General features: G+C 46.9%; 1 protein-coding gene across 1 annotated transcript in view; it reads left to right on the plus strand.

The window, feature by feature from the left end:
• The window catches only part of COL26A1 (collagen type XXVI alpha 1 chain), a 715,305-nt gene that overhangs the window by 252,326 nt on the left and 440,784 nt on the right, over positions 1 to 22,195 (plus strand). The window contains exon 3 of the mRNA XM_078679370.1: positions 10,336 to 10,439. Coding sequence (XP_078535496.1) covers positions 10,336 to 10,439 — 104 coding nt within the window. The remainder of the gene's footprint in view (positions 1 to 10,335; positions 10,440 to 22,195) is intronic.

Here is a 22,195-nt window from a genome sequence, read left to right on the forward strand (position 1 = left end):
CATTTAAAAGGTAAAAGAACTGTGCCAGCAAAGTAGTCCCTTGTGGGCGTGTCTGCGTTGTGCTGTGCGTGTATGCAGGGGGCGTAACAAACGCTGGGGGCGTGTGGTACGTTCCGCCCTTCATGCCAAGTCTCATATTGTGTGCTGTGGGCGTGTGCTGGGGGCGTGGGCGTGTGCGGGGCGCGGGATTACGGAAAAAAAACAGCGAGCTTTGTGGCCAATATTTCATTGTTTTTTCTTCCCAGGTTCTGTACATTCCAGCTCCGGCTGTCAACCCTGCTCCCTTTAAATACCCCTGCACCCCATAATCATAACCCACCCTTACTCCTTAAAATACCCCAACACCCTTAAACACTAACCCATCTTAACCCTATAAATATACCCTGTACCCCAAAACCCAAACCTATCCCTAAACCCTAAAAATACCCCAGTACCCCATAACCCAAACCTAGCCCTGAACCCTAAAAATACCCCTGTACCACAAAACCCAAACCTACCCCTGAACCCTAAAATACCCCTGTACCCCAAAACCCAAACCTAGCCCTGAACCCTTAAAATACCCCTGTACCCCAAAACCCAAACCTACCCCTGAACCCAAAAAATACCCCAAAACCCAAACCTATCCCTGAACCATAAAAATAACCCTATACCCCAAAACCCAAACCTACCCCTGAACCCTAAAATACCCCTGTACCCCAAAACCCAAACCTAGCCCTGAACCCTTAAAATACCCCTGTACCCCAAAACCCAAACCTACCCCTGAACCCTAAAAATACCCCTATACCCCAAAACCCAAACCTTGCCCTGAACCCTAAAAATACCCCTGTACCCCAAAACCCATACCTATCCCTAAACCCTCAAACTACCCCTGTACCCCATAACCCAAAACTATATCTGAACCCTTAAAATACCCAAACACCCCAAAACATATACCTCAGTACCCCAAAACATATACGCCCTATACCCATACTTACCTTATCCAAACATTAAAATAAAACATGCATTTACCATTCATGCATTTACAACGAATTTTGTTGTAAATGTATGCGAGGTAAAAGCATATAAAATGTAATGCCATGCGTTATAATGGCATTGCGGAGTCATGGTACTTTCGTAATGAAAGTATGCGGAGTGATGGTATGCGGAAAGAAAGTTGTGGAATAATGGGTGTTTACCCTCCCCCCGGTAAGTACATTGGTGGCACGGCGGCCCACATCTCCAGCAATATGCTCATATTTTTTCACCACCGATTTGAAAAATGCACAGGTCTCCCTCATTGATGGCCAGCACCGACATACACTTTTAGACACACCTCCCACCACAAGTTCTAGAATTGCGAACTTTAGAGCTGGGGAGCTACGTTCGAATCTCGGCATCAGCTCAACATCCTGTGATTCCAGGCAAATCGCTTTGTCTCCCCGTGCCTACCACAAATGAATGTGTTCTTCTGTAATGTAAATTGTGCTCATGCCATGTTGTCGAGTTCGCGCTATATAATATTGCAAGGAAAAATAAAGTAGGGAAACTCGAGTTCACACACTACTGAACGCGCACTCTTAAGTGCATCAGCAGTGCACTGTGAATCGGAGCGTTTCAAAGGCCTGTCACAGATAAGAAATGCTATCAAAACGAAATCCTACAAAACAATATACTACTGGCCGGCAGCAATTCATACCCGGACAACATCGGGACAGGCTGCTAGTTAGGTATAAAGCCACTGATATGCACAGTCTGTGCTCAGTGCAGAGTCTGCACGTAGAAGTCACTCCCACCAGACACCCAAACCCTCTTAAGTGTGCAAGCAACTGCTATGCCCAGACTGTGCTCGCTGCGCTGTTCTTCATGAAGAGCCCACCCCCTCCACACACTTAGGCCCAATTAGGTGATAGAGCCACTACTACAGGAAGGCTGCCATTTCTGTGCAGCTCTTCACTAAGAGCTCAGTCACTGCGCATACTCAAACCGACTTGCATAACGAATGGCCTACTACCTCGAGTTAGGCATGTTAGTCATATTTTACTTTACGTTGAAAAACACCCTACAAATTCTCTGACAACAACGAAGGTTAAAGTGACCTCACATATTGCATTACTACTCTATGAATTCTCTGAGAAAAACAAAGATTAAAGTGAAGTGGTTGGCACAGCGTTGCTCTGGTTCCACTCCTACTTATGGGATCGGAAACAGGCGGTCTCCCTCCCCCCATTCCAATCCTCCTTCGCTCCGGTGCCTCAGGGAGTCCCCCAGGGCTCCTCCATCAGCCCCATTCTCTTTAACGTGTACCTCTTCCCGCTGATCACGTTGATTAAGTCGTTTGGGATTAAAACAATCAACTACGCTGATGATACGCAGCTTATACTCTCTTGGGAAGGAGAGGACTCCATTCCTTTAACTACCTTCCACAACTGCTTAAGAGAGATGGCTGGGTGGCTCCACAGAAATTCCCTCCAGTTCAATTCCTCTAAAACAGAGGTTCTGTTCTGTGCCGGCACACATCTACCCCGCCAGCTTCCGAGTGAATTCTGGCCTCCAGAGACTAGAGACAAACCTCTGCCAGTCTCCTCGGTCCGTAACCTGGGAGCCATGCTCAACAACAAGCTGAGTATGGAAACCCAGGTAACAAAAACAGTGGAGATCTGCACAGCCCTGCTACGTTCCCTGCGTAAAATTATGCCACTTCTCCCCGCACAAGCCCGGGCATCGATAGTCAGGTGTACAATACTCAGTCGCCTTGACTATTGCAATGCCCTGCTCCTTGAGTCCCCAGTCACGCTGCTGGACCGACTTCAAAGAATTCAATCTGCCGCCGCCAAGCTGGCTCTCGGTTGGACGAGAAGGTCCTCGGCCACAGCAGCCTTGGTCGAGCTACATTGGCTTCCTCTAAAGCAGCGGGTGGCATTCAAGTCCCTCTGCATTGTCTTCAAGGCTCTGCATGGACTCGGGCCTAGACCCCTGCAAGCCTTGTTTCTGCGGTACACTCCCACTAGAGAACTACGATCGTCCTCAGCCTGTTTGGTAAAGGTGCCCAGATTCAACAAAGCCAGAACCGGGGGCAGATCCTTCAGGGTCGCAGCGGCCAAATTATGGAACAGCCTACCCATTGACATACGCCAGATCTCACAACTTCGGCAAGGGACGACGGTGGCAGCATCTCCCGACCCCGCTTGGCGCCTACCTCATTTTCAAACGGAAACGCTGCTGATGTTGCTGCAGAGTGACTAACCTTAAGTAGAATGTGAATTGTCCTCGCACTCGCTATTTTAATATTGTATGTTTTAAAATTGATTTTAGAATTTTAAATATACCTTGCACATCCCCTGATAAGTTTTTAAGTTGATTGATAATTTGGGAACTTGCGTGGGAAACTTACCCAGTCCAGAATCCTGCTCAGTACTCAAGTCTGCCCGCCCCGGTCCGACTCGGTGACCTATACCGTTGAGCGGAGGGCGGGGCAGACAAGAGCAGGACACGCCCAGGGAGGCGAGCGGTTAGCGCTCCAGCTCTCCACTTGACAGGGCTATATAGGCAACGAGGAGGCAGTGTATCCTCGCGGTAAGGGACGACGGTGGCAGCATCTCCCGACCCCGCTTGGCGCCTACCTCATTTTCAAACGGAAACGCTGCTGATGTTGCTGCAGAGTGACTAACCTTAAGTAGAATGTGAATTGTCCTCGCACTCGCTATTTTAATATTGTATGTTTTAAAATTGATTTTAGAATTTTAAATATACCTTGCACATCCCCTGATAAGTTTTTAAGTTGATTGATAATTTGGGAACTTGCGTGGGAAACTTACCCAGTCCAGAATCCTGCTCAGTACTCAAGTCTGCCCGCCCCGGTCCGACTCGGTGACCTATACCGTTGAGCGGAGGGTGGGGCAGACAAGAGCAGGACACGCCCAGGGAGGCGAGCGGTTAGCGCTCCAGCTCTCCACTTGACAGGGCTATATAGGCAACGAGGAGGCAGTGTATCCTCGCGGTAAGGGACGACGGTGGCAGCATCTCCCGACCCCGCTTGGCGCCTACCTCATTTTCAAACGGAAACGCTGCTGATGTTGCTGCAGAGTGACTAACCTTAAGTAGAATGTGAATTGTCCTCGCACTCGCTATTTTAATATTGTATGTTTTAAAATTGATTTTAGAATTTTAAATATACCTTGCACATCCCCTGATAAGTTTTTAAGTTGATTGATAATTTGGGAACTTGCGTGGGAAACTTACCCAGTCCAGAATCCTGCTCAGTACTCAAGTCTGCCCGCCCCGGTCCGACTCGGTGACCTATACCGTTGAGCGGAGGGCGGGGCAGACAAGAGCAGGACACGCCCAGGGAGGCGAGCGGTTAGCGCTCCAGCTCTCCACTTGACAGGGCTATATAGCCCTCGTCGGCCTAGCGCGCAGTGGGGGCGCCGTAGCCTGCGCCGAAGACCAGCCAAAGACCTGCCCGTCTGCGCCCGTCCGCGACAGGACGTGGCCGGGGCCGGTTACTATGGCGGATCATCGAGCACACCGACTAAGCTACTCCTCACAGGTATTACTGAATATACTACATAATTCCTCCAATACCTGTCCTAACAGGATGAAGGACAATATCGAGGGCCCATTCTCCTGTCGCCATTGCAGAACTCAATTTGAAACCCATTTGAGCATGGCCCCTACCTTTAAACCTCGCCTTCACATAAACCAACCAGAAACTAAGTTTCTATCTGATTATCCCACTCATATTAAGACCAAAACCACCAGTAAAAACGCCCTCACCAACAAAAACATGCTTTGCAATATCAGGTCACTATCAAAGCATGCCGTCGAAGTATGGGATCTGATCTCCAGTAAGGAGCCGGACCTATGCTTCCTGACGGAGACCTGGCTCAAACCCCACCTAACACCCGTTATAACATTGGGGATCCCTATAGGCTATAAAATAGCCAGGATGGATCGGCCATTGAAAATTGGTGGTGGGATTGCGATAGTACACAAGGAGGAAATCAATGTGAAAATTATGGAGGAAATGTGCACCCCTGAACTTGAACTTATGATTTTTAATCTTAACTATTCCACTAAAGCTAACAGGAAAGGAGCGTTAGTATACAGACCCCCTGGCCCATGTAAAAACATTTCCATGACATTAATGGAAGCTCTGGCACCTCATGTAAGCGATACCTCAGACTTCCTCCTCTTAGGAGACTTCAACATTCACAGTGAGGTCGAGAACAACTCCGAAGTCAACACCTTTATTAGTGATTTAAGCTCTTTGGGCTTAAGGCAGGTCAACATCGGGCCTACCCACACGGCAGGCCACACTCTGGACCTTATTCTTACTAATTCCTTATCTATTGAATGTTCCCTCCCCTACCATGTAGACTGGACAGATCACTATGTTCTGGAATTCTGTACCCCCCTCCCCACCCCTCACGCCAAAATACCCCACACCCTACCATGTAAAAGAAGACCCTGGCACAGATTAACCCATGAAATGTTCTGTAAAACATTTGGAAAGCCGACTATGAGCGAGAATGACAATATAGACAAAGCCTTACATGAATACGAAGAATTGCTGTCTCATACAATTGACAAGACTATCCCTTTAAGAGTCTTTAAACCTAAACCTGCCCCTAAACAAGAGATATGGTTCTCAGAAAATCTCAGACTATCCAAACAGGCCACACGGAGGTTAGAAAAGAAATGGAGGATCTCCCGCCTAGACAATGATAAACACACCTACAAAGAGTCTTTGAAAGCATATCACAAGGAGATTAGATCAGCACGAAAAAGCCATATAGCCTCACAGCTTCTGGCGGCTGGCAATAACTCCAAGACCTTGTATCAGATATTACTGACCTTCACTAAACCCACTGCTTGTGAAAGTCCAGAAGTGGCGTCGCAACATCTGTGCGACAGTATTTCCCATTTCTTTACGAATAAAATCGACGCCATATATGCCAAAATCCTTCTTTCCAACTTGCCTTACAGTGCTACTAATGACCTCACAACTAACTCTGATAGCCCCCTCCTTCCTGAAAACTCCCTTTCTGCATTTCCCCCTATCCAGATTGAGGAGGTACAAGCACTCATGTCGCAGATAAAGAGTGGCTCCCCCTCAGACATCATTCCTGCACGTATCATGCCCACTTTAGCTAAAGCCCTAGGACCCACCATCCAGGGACTAATAAATCTCTCACTTAGTACGGGGCAGGTCCCGCTTGGATGGAAAAAGGCACTGGTCAAACCTCTCAGGAAGAATACCACCATTCCCTGGAGTGAGCTTAACAATCTGAGACCAATATCCCTACTCCCCTTCTTGGGCAAAATCACAGAAAAACATGTGAATAAACATCTGTCAAGATACATTGAGTCTGTAGGAGTGCTGGATCCATCACAGTCGGGCTTTAGGCCCAGGCACAGTACAGAGACCGCTCTTATGTCAGTCGCAGACGATCTGCGTATGTACCAGGATGGGGGGTTTTCCGTCATCCTGGTGCTATTAGATCTGTCTGCGGCGTTTGACACCGTATCTCATTCTATTCTCATGGCCAGGCTGGAGAACATCGGCCTAAAGGAGGATGCCCTCGAATGGGTAAGAAGTTTCCTGACTAATCGGACCCAACAAGTAACCATGGGCAATTTTCGGTCAGAGGAAGTTGAGATCACTAAAGGGGTGCCACAGGGCTCATGTTTGAGCCCAACTCTCTTCAACATATATGTGGCACCCCTGGCAAACATCTTGAGAGCATATGGATTTGTTCCAATATCCTATGCGGATGACACTCAACTCCTCTTTCCCTTCAAAACCTTGACACCCGAAGTTAGGAACTCCTTCTCCCTCGGAATGAAAGCGGTAGCACACTGGATGTCTTCCAACTACTTGCAATGCAACGTTGGAAAGACGGAAGTCATGTTGTTTGGGGGGGCAAGACAACTTTGGTCTCCGGACTGGTGGCCACAAGACCTTGGCCCAGTACCGGAGCCTAAACCATCTGTAAAAATCTGGGGGTCCGGCTGGACCAGGAACTCTCCCTCAAGCAACATGCCAACCAGGTGGTGGGATCCTGCTTCCACATAATCAGTATGCTACGGAAGATCTTCCCCCTCCTGCCAGACGACAGCAGAAGAACTTTGGTACAGGCATTAGTCATGAGTCGTTTAGACTACTGCAACGCCCTGTTTCTGGCTGCCAATGAGGGAGTCATGGCAAGACTACAGGTGGTCCAGAACACGGCTGCCCGTCTGGTCTTAAACGCACCCCCCCGTTCACCTTCCAAACCCCTTCTAGAAAAGCTTCATTGGCTGCCTATCAGACAAAGGGCTAAATTCAAGGTAGGCTGTACCATACACAAGAGTCTCAACGGTATGGGTCCGGCATACCTGGCCACCAAATTTGTTCCTTACAAACCCCCACGCCCACTTCGTTCTAGCGAACAAGGCCTTCTAGCAGTGCCCAGAGCAAGAAAGGCAAGGCAGGGCAGCAAAGCTCTCTCTATAGCTGGACCGTCTCTTTGGAATAGCCTTCCCATCACCCTAAGGCTGTGTACAGAATATCTTCCATTCAGGAAAATGCTAAAGACCTTTCTTTTCAGCCAATAGACAGCATACGTGCTCCCTTTCCAAATGTGGCGGATGTCAAAAGCGCGGAGATGCTCCCTAGGGAGTCGAGACCAGCGCTATAAAAGCCAGTAAAATAAATAAAAATAAAATAACTTCTTCCATTCAGGAAACGCATTAAGACCTGGCTCTTCCCCTAATCCCCCACCCGTCTGCTAGCTACTCTGGTCTATCCTCAGCAGTACATTCACTAGCGCCAGGAAGCCTGCAAGGTATCAGCTGCGCTTTATAAATATTTAAAAAAAAAAAAAAAAAAAAAAAAAAAGTCACACTTAGGGGTGATAATAATGTGCTACTTTATGTTTTAAAAAAAACTAGAAACTCACTAACAAAACTAAAGGTCAAAGTGACGTTATAGTTAGGTGAAAATGTTAGTTAAATAATAAAAAATGTACATAAAAAACACTGAAATGCACCAGTTATAGGTTACTGAGCTTACTATAAGTTGTGCCCCTACCATGCACTGCTTATGACCTCACATCCTGCATTATTTATGACATGTTCTATGGCATCATTTATGACTACACAAACGAAAGTCTTTTAGTTTAATTTTTGCTAGTGGTGTCAAAGCTTGTGTTTCGCAGAAAAGAGCCCTAACTGTTAATTATTTCCCATAATGCACAGTATTCACTTAATTAGCATAATGTTTGTGTTTCCCTAGCCCATTAATACAATTAAATGAATGGGTAACAGGCATTTCATCAGTTTTTTGAGTAATGGTAAAATAAAAACATGGTTTTACAATGACAGTGCTTCTCTTAAACCATTCATCAGCACACCTGACAAGTTCACCTTTGCAGCCCATCCTTGCTGCCAGCATCTTCCAGTGAATCTGTCCCCAAGTATGAAAATAAACACTAGAACTGTAGAACCCATACCTCAAAACGGGACACGGCCCCACATCGTGCTTTATGTGTCTTGTTACAGCTACTCCATGGTGTTAATGTATGACAAAAGAAAAGCATGCTTTAGAATGCATGTTGTTAATTACCTTATGAAGAACTTTGCATTTAAAATTTGATTTAATATTGACAGACATAAGTGCAGTTTCAGGCAAACAATGAATACTAAATGCATGATGCTAAAATGCTCAACATCTTTCTATAGAGTACCAAAATCAAAGAATAAATAATGTAGCATACAACAATACATAATGAGTAACATGTGTAACAGGTGACATTTATAAACTACTTGGCTTTCAGACATTGGTAGGGCATCACCAGACAGTTTTAAAAATGTGGTATCTGTTTTTCAAATGTTTCTGTCTCAGACTAGAGTCTGATTTTTTTTTGGGGTTGTGCACTCAGTATGATAAGTCGTCGGTTTTACTGAATTGTACATTTCTAAGTGGGCGACCTCGCTATAAGTTTAGGGCTAAATTCCAATACCCATACAAATCGGAAATTGCACAGGTATGGGAATCGAGAGTTGTGTGATAATGATCAAATCCTCGCAGTTTCCCCTGACACATTTCGGCAGGTCACACCTGCTGTACTCGATAGTGGCTCCGAATGACTGTATATGGCCCCAGATATTGCTGCCTTTTGGTGTTTGAAGAACCCACCAGGGTTCAAAATAAAATTGTATTCTCACATACTTCATATTAATTGCACCCTGTAAAACACCACTCCTGAAGCCCCTTCCTCTATTGGATAAATGCATTCATGATCCATTACACAGTCCTCCTTTGTCAAGCCACAAATTGTGGGAAGGGCATGTCTGTTCGGTAGCTGCTGCTTAAACAGTGGAAAGAACTACTCATCCCTTCCTATGCTCCTCTGGGTACCAGTGCCTCTGCAGCTGAGAGCCCTGGGCATACTCACCCTTGCACCATTCTTCAGGACACAGCATTTTTACATATGGCATCAAAAGTATTCCCAGGTGATTCCAGGGCAGATACTTTCCCTTTTATAACAACTACAGTGACCCATAGAAATATTCAGTATTTTGCACTTGCAGACAGTAGCGACCCGTCCCTGCCAAAGTGACAGGCGGGCCGGAGGAGGGAGGTAGGGAGCTATGATGGGGGTGTGGGTTCGGGGGACAAAAAAAATAAAAAAACAAAAAATAAAAATGAACTTCAGCACCGCACATCAAACTCTTCCTTCTTCTGGGAGCAGGCCCCCACACTGCACTGCGGCCAATCCTGATGCAACATAAAAGCAGGGTCAGGATTGGCCTGAGTGATGGCAACTTGTGCTCCCAGGCAGACTAAGAGCCTGTGTCTGCTCTCTCCATCCCCAGTAATGCAGCTGGGGCTGGGTTTGAGATGGCTGACCAAACCCTCAAGCGCAGTGAAGGGAGTGCCCACCACTCCCCCATCAGTAGTGTCATCCCCTGGACCCGCCCCAAGACTCGTCAGAGTCCTGTGGCTGGGTCCAAGGGGATTAAACTAAAACACTAAGAGAACAGGTTTAAACCCCATTTTATTATCCTATTATTTGAGGGCGTTGGCGGGGGTTGTTGGGCCGAACTCCTCCGTCCTACTGGAGGGGCCACTGCTGCTTGCAGGTTCACGATCTGACATGGGTGCATGTGTACAGATTTCCAAATTTAAGAAATTTCAAGGTTTTCCAGTTCTGAATTTGGGTAAAGACCTTTTTTTTTAGAAAAAGCCTTCATTAAAAAACATAAACACATGTTAATAAGAAATGTCACACATCACATGAACCAACATTTTTGGGGAGTTCACATTGACTTTAATTTGCCAGTGATTACATCTAACCTTTGGTTTTGTATTAGTTACAGGACTCTGGTCCGACCCACCTACAAGGTGTCCTACAGAACAGTGACCGCCCTAGAATGGAGGTGCTGCCCTGGTTTCATGGGCGCCAACTGTGAAGAAGGTAAGTTGTCTTGCTATATTTATTGCTATCTGTATTTGTGCCTTGAAGCTAGATTACTGGTACAATGGCTGAGTATGCCTATTTTTAGGCAGTTTTGTTAGTTTCCTTTCTTACAGTTACCTGTTTCAGGATAAACGAATAAAGTTGACATGGCCAGGATTTCATTATGATTTAAAATAATGGGACCTTACTTACAGCATAATACATATAAAAATCATAATTGCTTAAAAGCATGTTAAACCTGTTTTTCATGCTAGGTTTTTGACAGTGGATATGTCCTATGTTGATTGTGCGTATGCTTGACCTGAATCTATCATGGAATACCCAAAACAAACTCTTTTGGTATAGCACACACTAGGATCTTCCATAGAATGCTGGTCTATAACAATTTCCGATGTGATTAAACCACTGGATTTATTAAGAGGCTGATCACTATTAAGTATTCTGACCTGTGGACATGGAGGTAGTCCAAAAAGTCTTCATGGTGTGGGTAGCATCTGCACTACATCAAGACCTAATGTTGCTATTTAAGCAGCATCACTGACAACTACATCACTGACCCTGACCAATACATTAACTTATAATATGTGCCATAATTAAATTGGAAATACATGTCAGTAAATCCTTAATTACATTACTTGCAATTAAATTAATTATTTAATAATATCAAGCACGGAAACATGGTATAGAGGACTAAGGGCTCTCATAGAGCTAATATATATTTTATTTTTACTTACATTTAAATTAATATAAAATAATTCAGAAGTGGGGCCAGCAGAAGTAAGGGTCAATGAAAAATGTAATAAAGGAAAGTCAATGTAAACATAAAAAACTATTAAAATACATATATAATTAGGGTTAGGACTGATAGCAGGGCAAGAAAATAATAATAATTACATGAAATTACATAAAAAATATAATGTGTATTTGTAAAGGTTAGTGTGAGAACAATAGTTAAAAAAAACTAAATACTCAAACATTTTAAAATAAACACTAATAATAATAAGAAAATAAAATTTTGATGTAGGATAAAGGTAGGATTGACTTTGTGGGTTCTAGATAGTGGCAAAATCTGCTCAAAAAACAACTAGGACGATCTAGTGATATTTTTCATTGGCTTGTGTCTGTCATTGTTTTTCGTAAACAGGCCCGGAATGGCCGTTGCGGGCACCGGGCAATCCCCCGGTGCGCCGCAAGGGTGGGGGCCTGTTTTGGGCCCTGGGGTCGGTTTTGTTACAGGGCCGTTTTTTTGCAGCATAGCTGCAAAATCGGCCCTGTGACAAAATCGGCAGAAAACCGGCCCCGGCAAAGAGCTCGGTCGCACCCCCAGGGGGCCGGCAGAGCACTTTGCCAGGGCCGGCTTTGGTTCTCAGCCCGACCCTGTTCGTAAATGCTGCCTTCGGGTTCGTTAATAGGCTTGTTAGTCCCTCCTTAGTACTGATTAGTCTTCTTGTGTTACCACCCAGGGCTACTGGCCCCCTTTCCTTCTGTTGTTACACGGGACCTGTTATTTAGTCTGTAAGCAGTATTTACTTCATTGAGTTTATCTTACTGCAGGCTGGACATGCGTAGCTTCAGCTGAAACCGCTTGTGTTCTTTTAAGCAGCATGGCCGCACCTGTAACACGGGCGCCTGCTTTCAAACACTTTAACCCAACATTATCTCATGTCGGATTCAACCCCACAAGTAAAATGGATTTGGAAATGATTAGCAAATTAAGTCATGTGGATTTCATACAGTACAAAATCCTGTGAAAATGGGCTAAAGCTGACAACAGCACACCCATGTTACATGTCATCTGTACTAAAGCCACCTGATGGGTTGTTTTCAAAAGCATGTTTTATTAACAACACCACCACCAATACCACAACCTCCACCAATACCACCACCACCAATATCACCTATAGCACCACCAATACCACTGACAATACCACCCCTAACAATACCACACCCAATACCACCACCACCAATACCACCACCACCACCAATACCACCACCAATACCAATACCACCACCACCAATACCACAAATACCACCACCACCACCCACTAATACCACCACCGCCAATACCACCATCACCAATACCAATACCACCACCACCACCAATACAAACAAAAACCACCACCACCACCAATACCAATACCACCACCAACAACACCAACACCAATACCACCACCAATACCACCACCAACAACTCCATCAATACCACCACCATTACCAGCACCAATACCTGGACCAATACCACCACCACCAATATCACCACCACCAATACCACCACCCCCAATACCACCACCACAACTAATACCACCAAGACAAAAAACATCTTCAGAAGTTAATCGAAATGCATTGGGTAATATACGATTCACTTCTGAAGGTGATTTTTGTCTTTTGGCGTGCCCAGAAAAAGGCTTGGATTAGCATATCTGAGGCATAGGAAGCAGTTTAAGACTCATTGTCTCACATGCGATTTATCATCTGAAAAATAAATTACGTCATAATAACATTTTGGAGTACATTGATTAATTAAGTTCTTGGAAATCAGTATCAATTGTAATTCAATGCTGGGCGCTCGTGTAAGTAATGCAAACATGGTCCTATTATCTAAAATTACCTTTAGAATGCCAATAGCTCAAACTTGCGAGAATGCAAGACCTATTGCATTGCAAATGTTGGTTCATGTTATATATTTGTTATTATATTGTGTATGTATACTTTGATGATGCATGGATACCGAATAAAGTATTATTACCAGTGAGAGACAGAAGGGAGCTACTTCAAAGTACCTTTGTAGAAAAAATGAAAAGTAGGAAAAATGGGGAGAGAATCTTGACATGTGCCTGTCTTTGGAAAACATTGGAAGTGTATCTACAATACTTTGTAGTAGTAGTTCCACAAGCAACCATTCCAGTCTGTCTTTCAGCCATGGAAAATATGTAATTAACTGCTAGAGCAAATTACTCATTCCTCCCCAAAACATCTTCATTTTTTTGGAATGAAATTCTACTCATTTCATTATTATTATCCAGTCTTTTTTCATTAACTGTAAAAACTATGTGGTTAGTGTTAGTTGATATCCCTTTCATATTTTAAATGTTTTTTTCTGATTGCAATTTGTATGTTTTTGATGTATTCATAACTTATGATTCATAAAGCATGGCCAAGCAGTCTTTTCAGACAAACTGCTCAGCGAATTATGTGCAACTGATACTGCATATGAAGAAAAGGTGGCTTGAAGGATCTTCTGCAGGCCTACTTGCTTTCAAATTGTAGGAATGCTAGAAATTTGAGCAGCATATTGGCTGCATAGTAACTTTTTCCTCCCATTGTGGGAAGTTGTACTGCTGCCAGGACTGTGGCCCTGAACCGCTCACATGCACGCCAGCCATGCTCTAACAAACTTTGTTTGCAAATCATGAATGGCTCTGAAATGATGCCAGCTCCTTTGTAACTCTTAGATTTACAAGTTCCACAAACAAAGAGGCATCTGGATTCTGTGTTTGAGGGAAATGGTAAACAGATGTTTTCTGATCCTTAAAATGCAAACTATCAAATTATGTTCCTTTTCTTCTCTTTCTTGCTCTGCTCCCTGCTCTTGTTTCACATGTATTTATTTAGTTACACACAGAAATGCACTACTTACTGGATGCGTTACACCAGCAAGCCCGTGGAGACATGTTTTCATGTCTTAGAGAGGCATCACCAACCTTTAGAAATAGTTAATTCCAAAAGACATTCCACTCATACATGAATGAAATGTGACATGTGTTGCATTCTTGATGACCAGGGAGGATGGTCAACCTCTGCCTCAGCGGGTGATGCCAGCTTATGCAGGGGGTGGTGCCAGCTTATGCAGGGGGTGGTGCCTCATCGACAGATAGAATGGAAGTGGATGGATGACCTGGTCCAACATTTGGATGCAGAGACGTGGTGAATGGGTGACTGGTTATGTGGCTGGTTATGTTACCAGGCTGCTAACATAACTAAATCATTGTAGATTTTTAAATAATGGTGATATGACAACATCAGTACAATTGTCCAAATCCAGTCTTCCCATTTATTTTGTATTTATGTTTGCATTGTTTGGAGGAAACAGGTACATATAGATATGTTCTTCTTTTTAATGTTGCATTCAACAATTGCATGGAGCGTGGCTGCGCCGAGGGGTACTTCACACAGAAACACAAAGAAAAAGGCAAAATAGCAAATGCTCATAGGTTGCCCAAAGCGAGCTCGTTTCAAGAGCAAAATGTGAATGAAGATTGGAAAATATTAAATGTTAATCTGCCTAGTTCTTTGCTCCACCAACACATCAGAACTATTACAAATATCTGAAACATCTGCATATTTCACGATTTGAACTGCACTGCGAGTTGTCATCGGGGATGACAAAATTATGAGAATGCTTTACATAAAAAGTGGTGGAATTCTTTCTCTGATTTTCTCAGAGTAGGACGGATTGCATAAAGTTCTCCTTGTGACACCCTTATTCTTCAACAGATCTTCCATCATACAAAAACAATAATGGTCAAATGCAGAAATAAGTAGTCAAGTTCATAACCGGCTTGAAGTTCTATTTTTCAGGATTTTACTTCTTTTCAATGAGTTGGGTTGTTTGAACTGACTGCTTATGAACAATGTCCAACTCAATACTGCATAACAGTTAAAATATGACATGGATACAGTTCAACATATCCCATGGATACAGCCCCCCCATGTCTTATCTCATGTGTACTATGCATTTTATCCCCCTATCCCTAGCGACCCTGACTCACCGTCAGGCAGGTCGCACACCACGCCATGCAGCTCCACCAGACTGCGCCCGTGTCCCTGTGCTCCCCGCTGCTGACTCGTTCTATGCGTGTCGAGGCCCGCCTCCACCCGCAGGCTACCATCTGCGCCTCATCCCTGGTGGCCAGTGGGCCGAGGTTTGTTGTCGCCTGTGTTTTTTTCAGTTTTTTGTGCCCCCAGTGCCCCCTTTTCGTGACCACCTGTATTTGTGCCCCATTGAACTGTGACCGCCTGCTTTGTGATCATATTGCCCCGCTTCTGCTGTTTTTCTGCTGCCTTGCCTTAGGCTTGTTTCCCTTCCCGCTCGTTAGCGCCGCTGCGTCCCTGCGGCCCGCCCCCATTGTTGCTACCACTTGTGTTGCCCCAGTATCCTTCGTGACCACCTGTATTTGTGCCCCATTGTACTGTAACCACTTGCATTGGTGATTGTATTGCCTCTGTTTTTCTGCTGTTTTCCGCTGCCTTGCCTTAGGCTTGTCTTCCTTTCCGCCCGCTCCCGCCGCTGCGTTCCTGTGGCCCCCCGCCCCCCCACCACCATTGGCTCACTCCCCCCCTCCCAGCTGCTCCTCCCTCCCACCGCCCCTTCTTATGGCGGCCGCTGCGCGGCAGTGAGAGCGACCCCTGACCCACCTTCAGGCAGGTCGTTCCCCACGTCACGCAGCTCCACCAGACTGCGCCCGTGTCCCTGTGCTCCCCGCTGCTGACTCATTCTGTGGGTGTCGTGGCCCGCCTCCACCCACAGGCTACCACCTGCGCCTCATCCCTGGTGGCCAGTGGGCCTAGGTTTGTTGTTGCCTGTGTTTTCTTCTGTTTTTTGTGCCCCCTTTTCGTGACCACCTGTATTTGTGCCCCATTGTACTGTGACCGCCTGCTTTGTGATCATATTGCCCCGCTTCTGATGTTTTTCTGCTGCCTTGCCTTAGGCTTGTTTCCCTTCCCGCTCGTTCGTGCCACTGCGTCCCTGCGACCCCGCCCCCATTGTTGCTACCACTTGTGTTGCCCCAGTATCCTTCGTGACCACCTGTATTTGTGCCCCATTGTTTTGTAACCACCTGCATTGGTGATTTTATTGCCTCCGTTTTTCAGCTGTTTTCCGCTGCCTTGCCTTAGGCTTGTTTTCCTTACCACCCGCTCCCGCCGCTGCGTCCCTGCGGCCCTCCCGCCCCCATTGGCTCACTCCCCCCTTCCAGCTGCTCCTCCCTCCCACCGCCCCTTCTTATGGCGGCCGCTGCACGGCCGCGCAGCGGATGCGCGCAGCGGGTACGCCGATGGTGCGCCGCACCCAGCACCAGAACCCCTGGACCCCAAACTCGCCACAACACCAGACTGCACTACAACTCCAGCACCCTCCACGCACTCAACTCCGGGAGACACCACAGCTGCTACCACACCACCCCAAAGCGCACCCAAGGACCCTTCACCTGCCGGAACTGCAGCTACACCAGCATCCGGCCCGCCAAACCACCATCAACCAGAGAACCCACCACCGATGCATCCTCCTCAACACCCGCTCCGCATTCAGGCACGCCGTCGAACTCTGGGACCTCCTGGACTCAACCACCCCGACGTCGCCTTCCTGACGGAGACCTGGCTGGACACCACCTCGGCACTAGACATCCCCATTGCCATCCCAGAGGGCTACAAGATCTCCCACAGAGACCGCATCAACGGAGTGGGAGGGGGTATAGCCATCATCCACAAGGACACCCTCAGAGTCTTGACAAACACCGACGACACCCTCACCACCGCCGAGCACATGCACTTCCAGATCCACACCGACCCCAACACCACCCTCAGAGGAACACTCGTCTACAGACCACCCGGACCCCGACCATAGTTCAGCGACACCATCGCCGACCTCATCAGTACCCACGCCATCGCCTCCACGGACTACATCTTCCTCGGGGACCTGAACTTCCACCTCGAGAACAACAACAACGCCAACTTCGCCACCCTGATCGCCAACCTCGCCAACCTCAGACTCAAACAGCTCGTGACAACACCCACCCACGCTGCCGGACACACACTGGACCCCATCTTCTCTGCAAGCCCCCATGTCTCCTTCGACCACACCACCGAACCCCACTGGACAGACCGCAGATGCGTCCACTTCACATTCAGGAAACCCACCACACACCACCGCACCCAACAGATGCCACGCCGCCGCTGGGGCAAGGTCACCGAGGACCAACTGACCACCACCCTCACCCTGGGACCACCCGCTGACCCCACCGACCCCGACACCGCCGCCATAAACCTCAAACAGTGGATCAATGACTGCGCTGACACCCTTGCCCCATATAAGACCTCCACCACCAACCGCACCAACAAGAAAGCCGCATACTTCACCGAAGACCTCCGGACCCCATCTTCTCTGCAAGCCCCCATGTCTCCTTCGACCACACCACCGAACCCCACTGGACAGACCACAGATGCGTCCACTTCACATTCAGGAAACCCACCACACCCAACAGATGCCACGCCGCCGCTGGGGCAAGGTCACCGAGTACCAACTGACCACCACCCTCGCCCTGGGACCACCGGCTTACCCCACCGACCCCGACACCGCCGCCATCAACCTCAAACAGTGGATCAACGACTGCGCCGACACCCTCGCCCCACTGAAGACCTCCACCACCAACCGCACCAACAAGAAAGCCGCATGGTTCACCGAAGACCTCCGGACCTCCAAGCGCATCTGCCGGAAGCTGGAGAAGAGCTGGCTCCGCGACCGAACACCAGACAGCCACACAGCCCACAAGAACGCCACCCGCAGACACCACCAACTCATCAGGACCGCCAAGAGGACCGCCTTCAAGGACCGCCTAGACAGCAACGCACACAACAGCAAAGAACTCTTCAACATCGTGAAAGAACTCTCCAGTCCTAGATCCAACACCAACGACATACCACCATCACAAGACCTGTGCGACTCACTGGCCACCTTCTTTCACCGCAAGATCACCGACATCCACTACAGCTTCAACACCGCCACCCCGCATCCACCACCAAGACCACCACCGCTGCGACCACCACCCGCACCAGTCGACTGACCGCCTGGTCCAATGTCAGCGACAAAGACACCATGAAGACCAGGAACTCCATCCACCCCGGATCCCCTTCTGACCCATGCCCTCACCACGTCTTCAACAAAGCCTGCCCAGCCATTGCACCCCACATCCGGAACAATCAACATCTCCTTCGCGACAGCAACCTTCCCGGAAAGCTGGAAGCACGCCGAGATCAACGCCCTACTGAAGAAACCCAAGGCGGACCCCAAGGACCTCAAGAACTTCCGGTCCCCTTCCTGGCGAAGGTTACTGAGAAGATCATCAACAGACAGCTGACCCGCTACCTCGAAGACAACGACATCCTGGACCCATCCCATTCAGGCTTCCGCAGCAACCACAGCACCGAGACCGCCCTCATCGCTGCCACCGATGACATCAGGATCCTTATGGACAAAGGAGAAACAGCCGCCCTCATCCTCCTGAACCTATCAGCAGCCTTCGACACGGTCTGCCACCCTACCCTAACAGCACGCCTCCATGATGCCGGAATCCAAGAGAAAGCCCTGGCCTGGACCACATCCTTCTTCTCCGGCAGAACCCAGAGCGTCCGCCTCCCACCCTTACGCTCCAAGACCACAGAGATTATCTACGGCGTTCCACAGGGATCATCCCTCAGCCCGACGCTGTTCAATATCTACATGGCACCACTTGCCCACGTCACACGACAACACAGCCTCAACATCATCTCCTACGCTGACGACACCCAGCTGATCATATCCCTCACCGAAGACCCCCACACTGCCAAAACCATCCTCCACAGAGGAATGAAGGCCGTGGCCGATTGGATGAAGAACAGCAGGCTGAAGCTGAATTCAGACAAAATGGAGGTCCTCATCCTCGGCCGCACCCCCTCAGCCCGGGACGACTCTTGGTGGCTTACATCGCTAGGAACAGCCCCAGAACCCAGCGACCACGCACGTAACCTGGGGGTCATCCTCGACTCTGCCCTCTTCATGACCAAGCAGGTCAACGCCGTCTCCGCCTCCCGCTTCAACACCCTCCGAATGCTCCGCAGGATCTTCAAATGGATCCCCTCCAACACAAGAAAACCCGTCACCCAGGCCCTCGTCACCAGCAGACTAGACTACGGGAATGCCCTCTACGCAGGAACAACAGCCAAGCTCCTGAGATGGCTGCAACGCATCCAGAACGCCTCGGCACGACTGATCCTCAACATCCCCCGACGCAGCCACATCACACTGCACTGGCTCCCCGTCAACAATCACCTTCAAACTCCTCATCCACGCACACAAAGCCCTACATAGCACCGGACCAGCACACCTCAACGACCGTCTCAGCTACTACACCCCCACCCGCAACCTCCGCTCCGCCAAACTCGCCCTCGCCACAGTTCCACGCATCCGGAAAACCACTGCCGGTGGCAGATCCTTCTCCTACCTCGCCGCCAAGACCTGGAACACTCTCCCCACCGGCCTACGACAGACTCAGGACCTGCTGGCCTTCAGAAGACTCCTCAAGACCTGGCTCTTCGAGCAGTAGCAGTCCCCCCGCTCCCTCAGCGCCTTGAGACCCTCACGGGTGTGTAGCGCGCTTTACAAATGTTATGATTGATTGATTGATCCCCCTTCATACAGATAAGTTTGTGATTTACCATCATTTTTAGTACATATTTTTATTTAAAAACCTTAACTATTACTTATATTCTGTCATAACTTAAAAAATAAAAAATTGTCAAAGCTATGAAGCATAAAGGTGAGGCTTCCAAAATATATATTTAGTTCATTTGCATATTCCTGATGACCAGTTATAAATAGTTTCTAATGCCTCCCGTGGCTTGCATGTGGGTTTGAGGACGTCAATTGAGCTGTTCAAAAGAAAATTTCCATATATGCAATTTACAATTTGTATGTAGTTATTGGTGCCTACTGGTGTCATTTGGTTTTCAATGCTGTTGTTTTCTAAACAGTAGCCCGTCTCTCACTTATTTACTGGGCCTCCAAGCCTAAATCCACAGAACACTATATGCTGCTTCTGGATCAAGCAGAAACAAGTATTTCTGGTCAAATTGGACTTTTCACCAGGAAAATACCCCATTGTTGATGCTGAGCCAATTAAGCTTGCATGGAAGTTGTTAGTGGCTGTAGTAACAGTCCAGGTCATATGGGAAATGCCTCCTAAAACAAAACACTTTTAATTGAAGCAGGAATATTAGGCACTACTATTGGGGTTGGGAGCAGTTGGGCTCCAGGAAGTGCTGCATTGTGCATTGACTAGTTGACCTCTGTTGGGTTTTCTTTGTGGACCTCTGTTGGGTTTGCCAATTTCAGCGTGCGCAGTTGCAGTAACTAGTCGAGTCACAACGAACACCCTTATGATTCATACAAGGTAAAGTTTGCTTTGCAGAAGTGCGAGATCTTGTATTATATATTATATTATATATATACCATTATACCTTGTGAGCTTGTAATCTGAAGTAGGGCATGGCTTTGTGACAAAGAGAGGTTGAAGTGAACCACAAACTCAGTCTTTTATAGAGTGGATTCGGCCTCGTCCCTGGGCTTGGATCTGCCAGAAAATGTGTTTTCCCAGTACTGGCCCAACTTTCAGCATCTTAGATGTGGATTCTTGCAGACACATGAAAATTTGTTTCAAAACTTTTATGATATATCCTCGATTTGCTTGAGCTTTCTCTAAGAGATCAATTTATCGGTCATCAACATAAGTTGGAAACTAGATTTTCTGATACACCTTTTTTTTGCAAAGGCGTGTATTTATTTTTCATGCATAGCCTAGAACTTAAGCTCAGAGAGATAAACTCTCACTGCTGACATCGGTACATAAACTGCAGATTATTCATTTGAATCCCACCAGCCAGAAAAAAACATAGCTTTTTATCCAATTGATAAATGGAGTATTATTACATTGGGTAGTGGCAACACGAATGACACATACCACTTAGAAATTGCAAAAAGATTAGTATTGAATGGTGTCTATAAATTACTAAAACTTATCTTGATAAAAACGAGTGACGATGAAGAGACCTGCTGCCAACAATGTATTCTTTTGTGTTAAATCTGATGATTCCGATTGGTGTCTATCAGGGAGTAATAAGTTGATTTGCTTCATGGCAACCTTGATACGCTCATCCAGGTCTCCACTTTTTTACTTCAGGATCTCAAGAACCACTCTATATTAGGTCAAATATAGATACCATATGCCAGGTTACTCCGCACTTCGTTCGAGACCAGATGCAGCCAAATAGACAGAGGCAGGCCTCAGCAAAGGGGAGTCTTCTTCAATGACAAGGCTCTGGACACTTTTGAGAACCTGGTATATGGCAATGGTATCTCACCAGGTTCCTGGTGTCCGCTTCCAGTCATTCACGATTGGCAGCAGACTGTTACAACCTAAAGGAACTATCATTTACCAATACCTATACTGCATGATTTGACAAAATTGGGATGTTCACAGTGCCAGTAGATATCATGGCTCTGGTGAATCCCACATACAATCTTGGGCCCTGAAGAAGTCCTTTGTGGACGAAACACGTCGGCTACTGGATTTTATGATTCATTTTACTGATGTAACTTTACATGAGAGGATATTTAATAATGAAGAAAGAAAATTTCGACATCGGAAGTATTTACTTAATTAAGAATCAGATTATATTGTACTAAATGGACTAGAAGAGGAGCCTTCATCCTCATCATTGACTTCCAATCAAACCATCAGAATTATGAGCTTACAGTATCCAATAAAGAGAATTATCAGGAGACACCAAGCATCCATTGTATAAATGAACTCAATGTGATTTTCAGGGGAGTGCAGGCTGTGTTCAGAGGACGAGCCCCTCTGAAGCATTTGATTGAGATGCACAATGAGTTCCCATACAGTTCTTCTATCACAATAGCAGCGTACCGGAGACAATGAATTAAC

Source organism: Lissotriton helveticus, chromosome 3_1 (assembly GCF_964261635.1).
Source record: "Lissotriton helveticus chromosome 3_1, aLisHel1.1, whole genome shotgun sequence".
Lineage (NCBI taxonomy): Eukaryota > Metazoa > Chordata > Amphibia > Caudata > Salamandridae > Lissotriton > Lissotriton helveticus.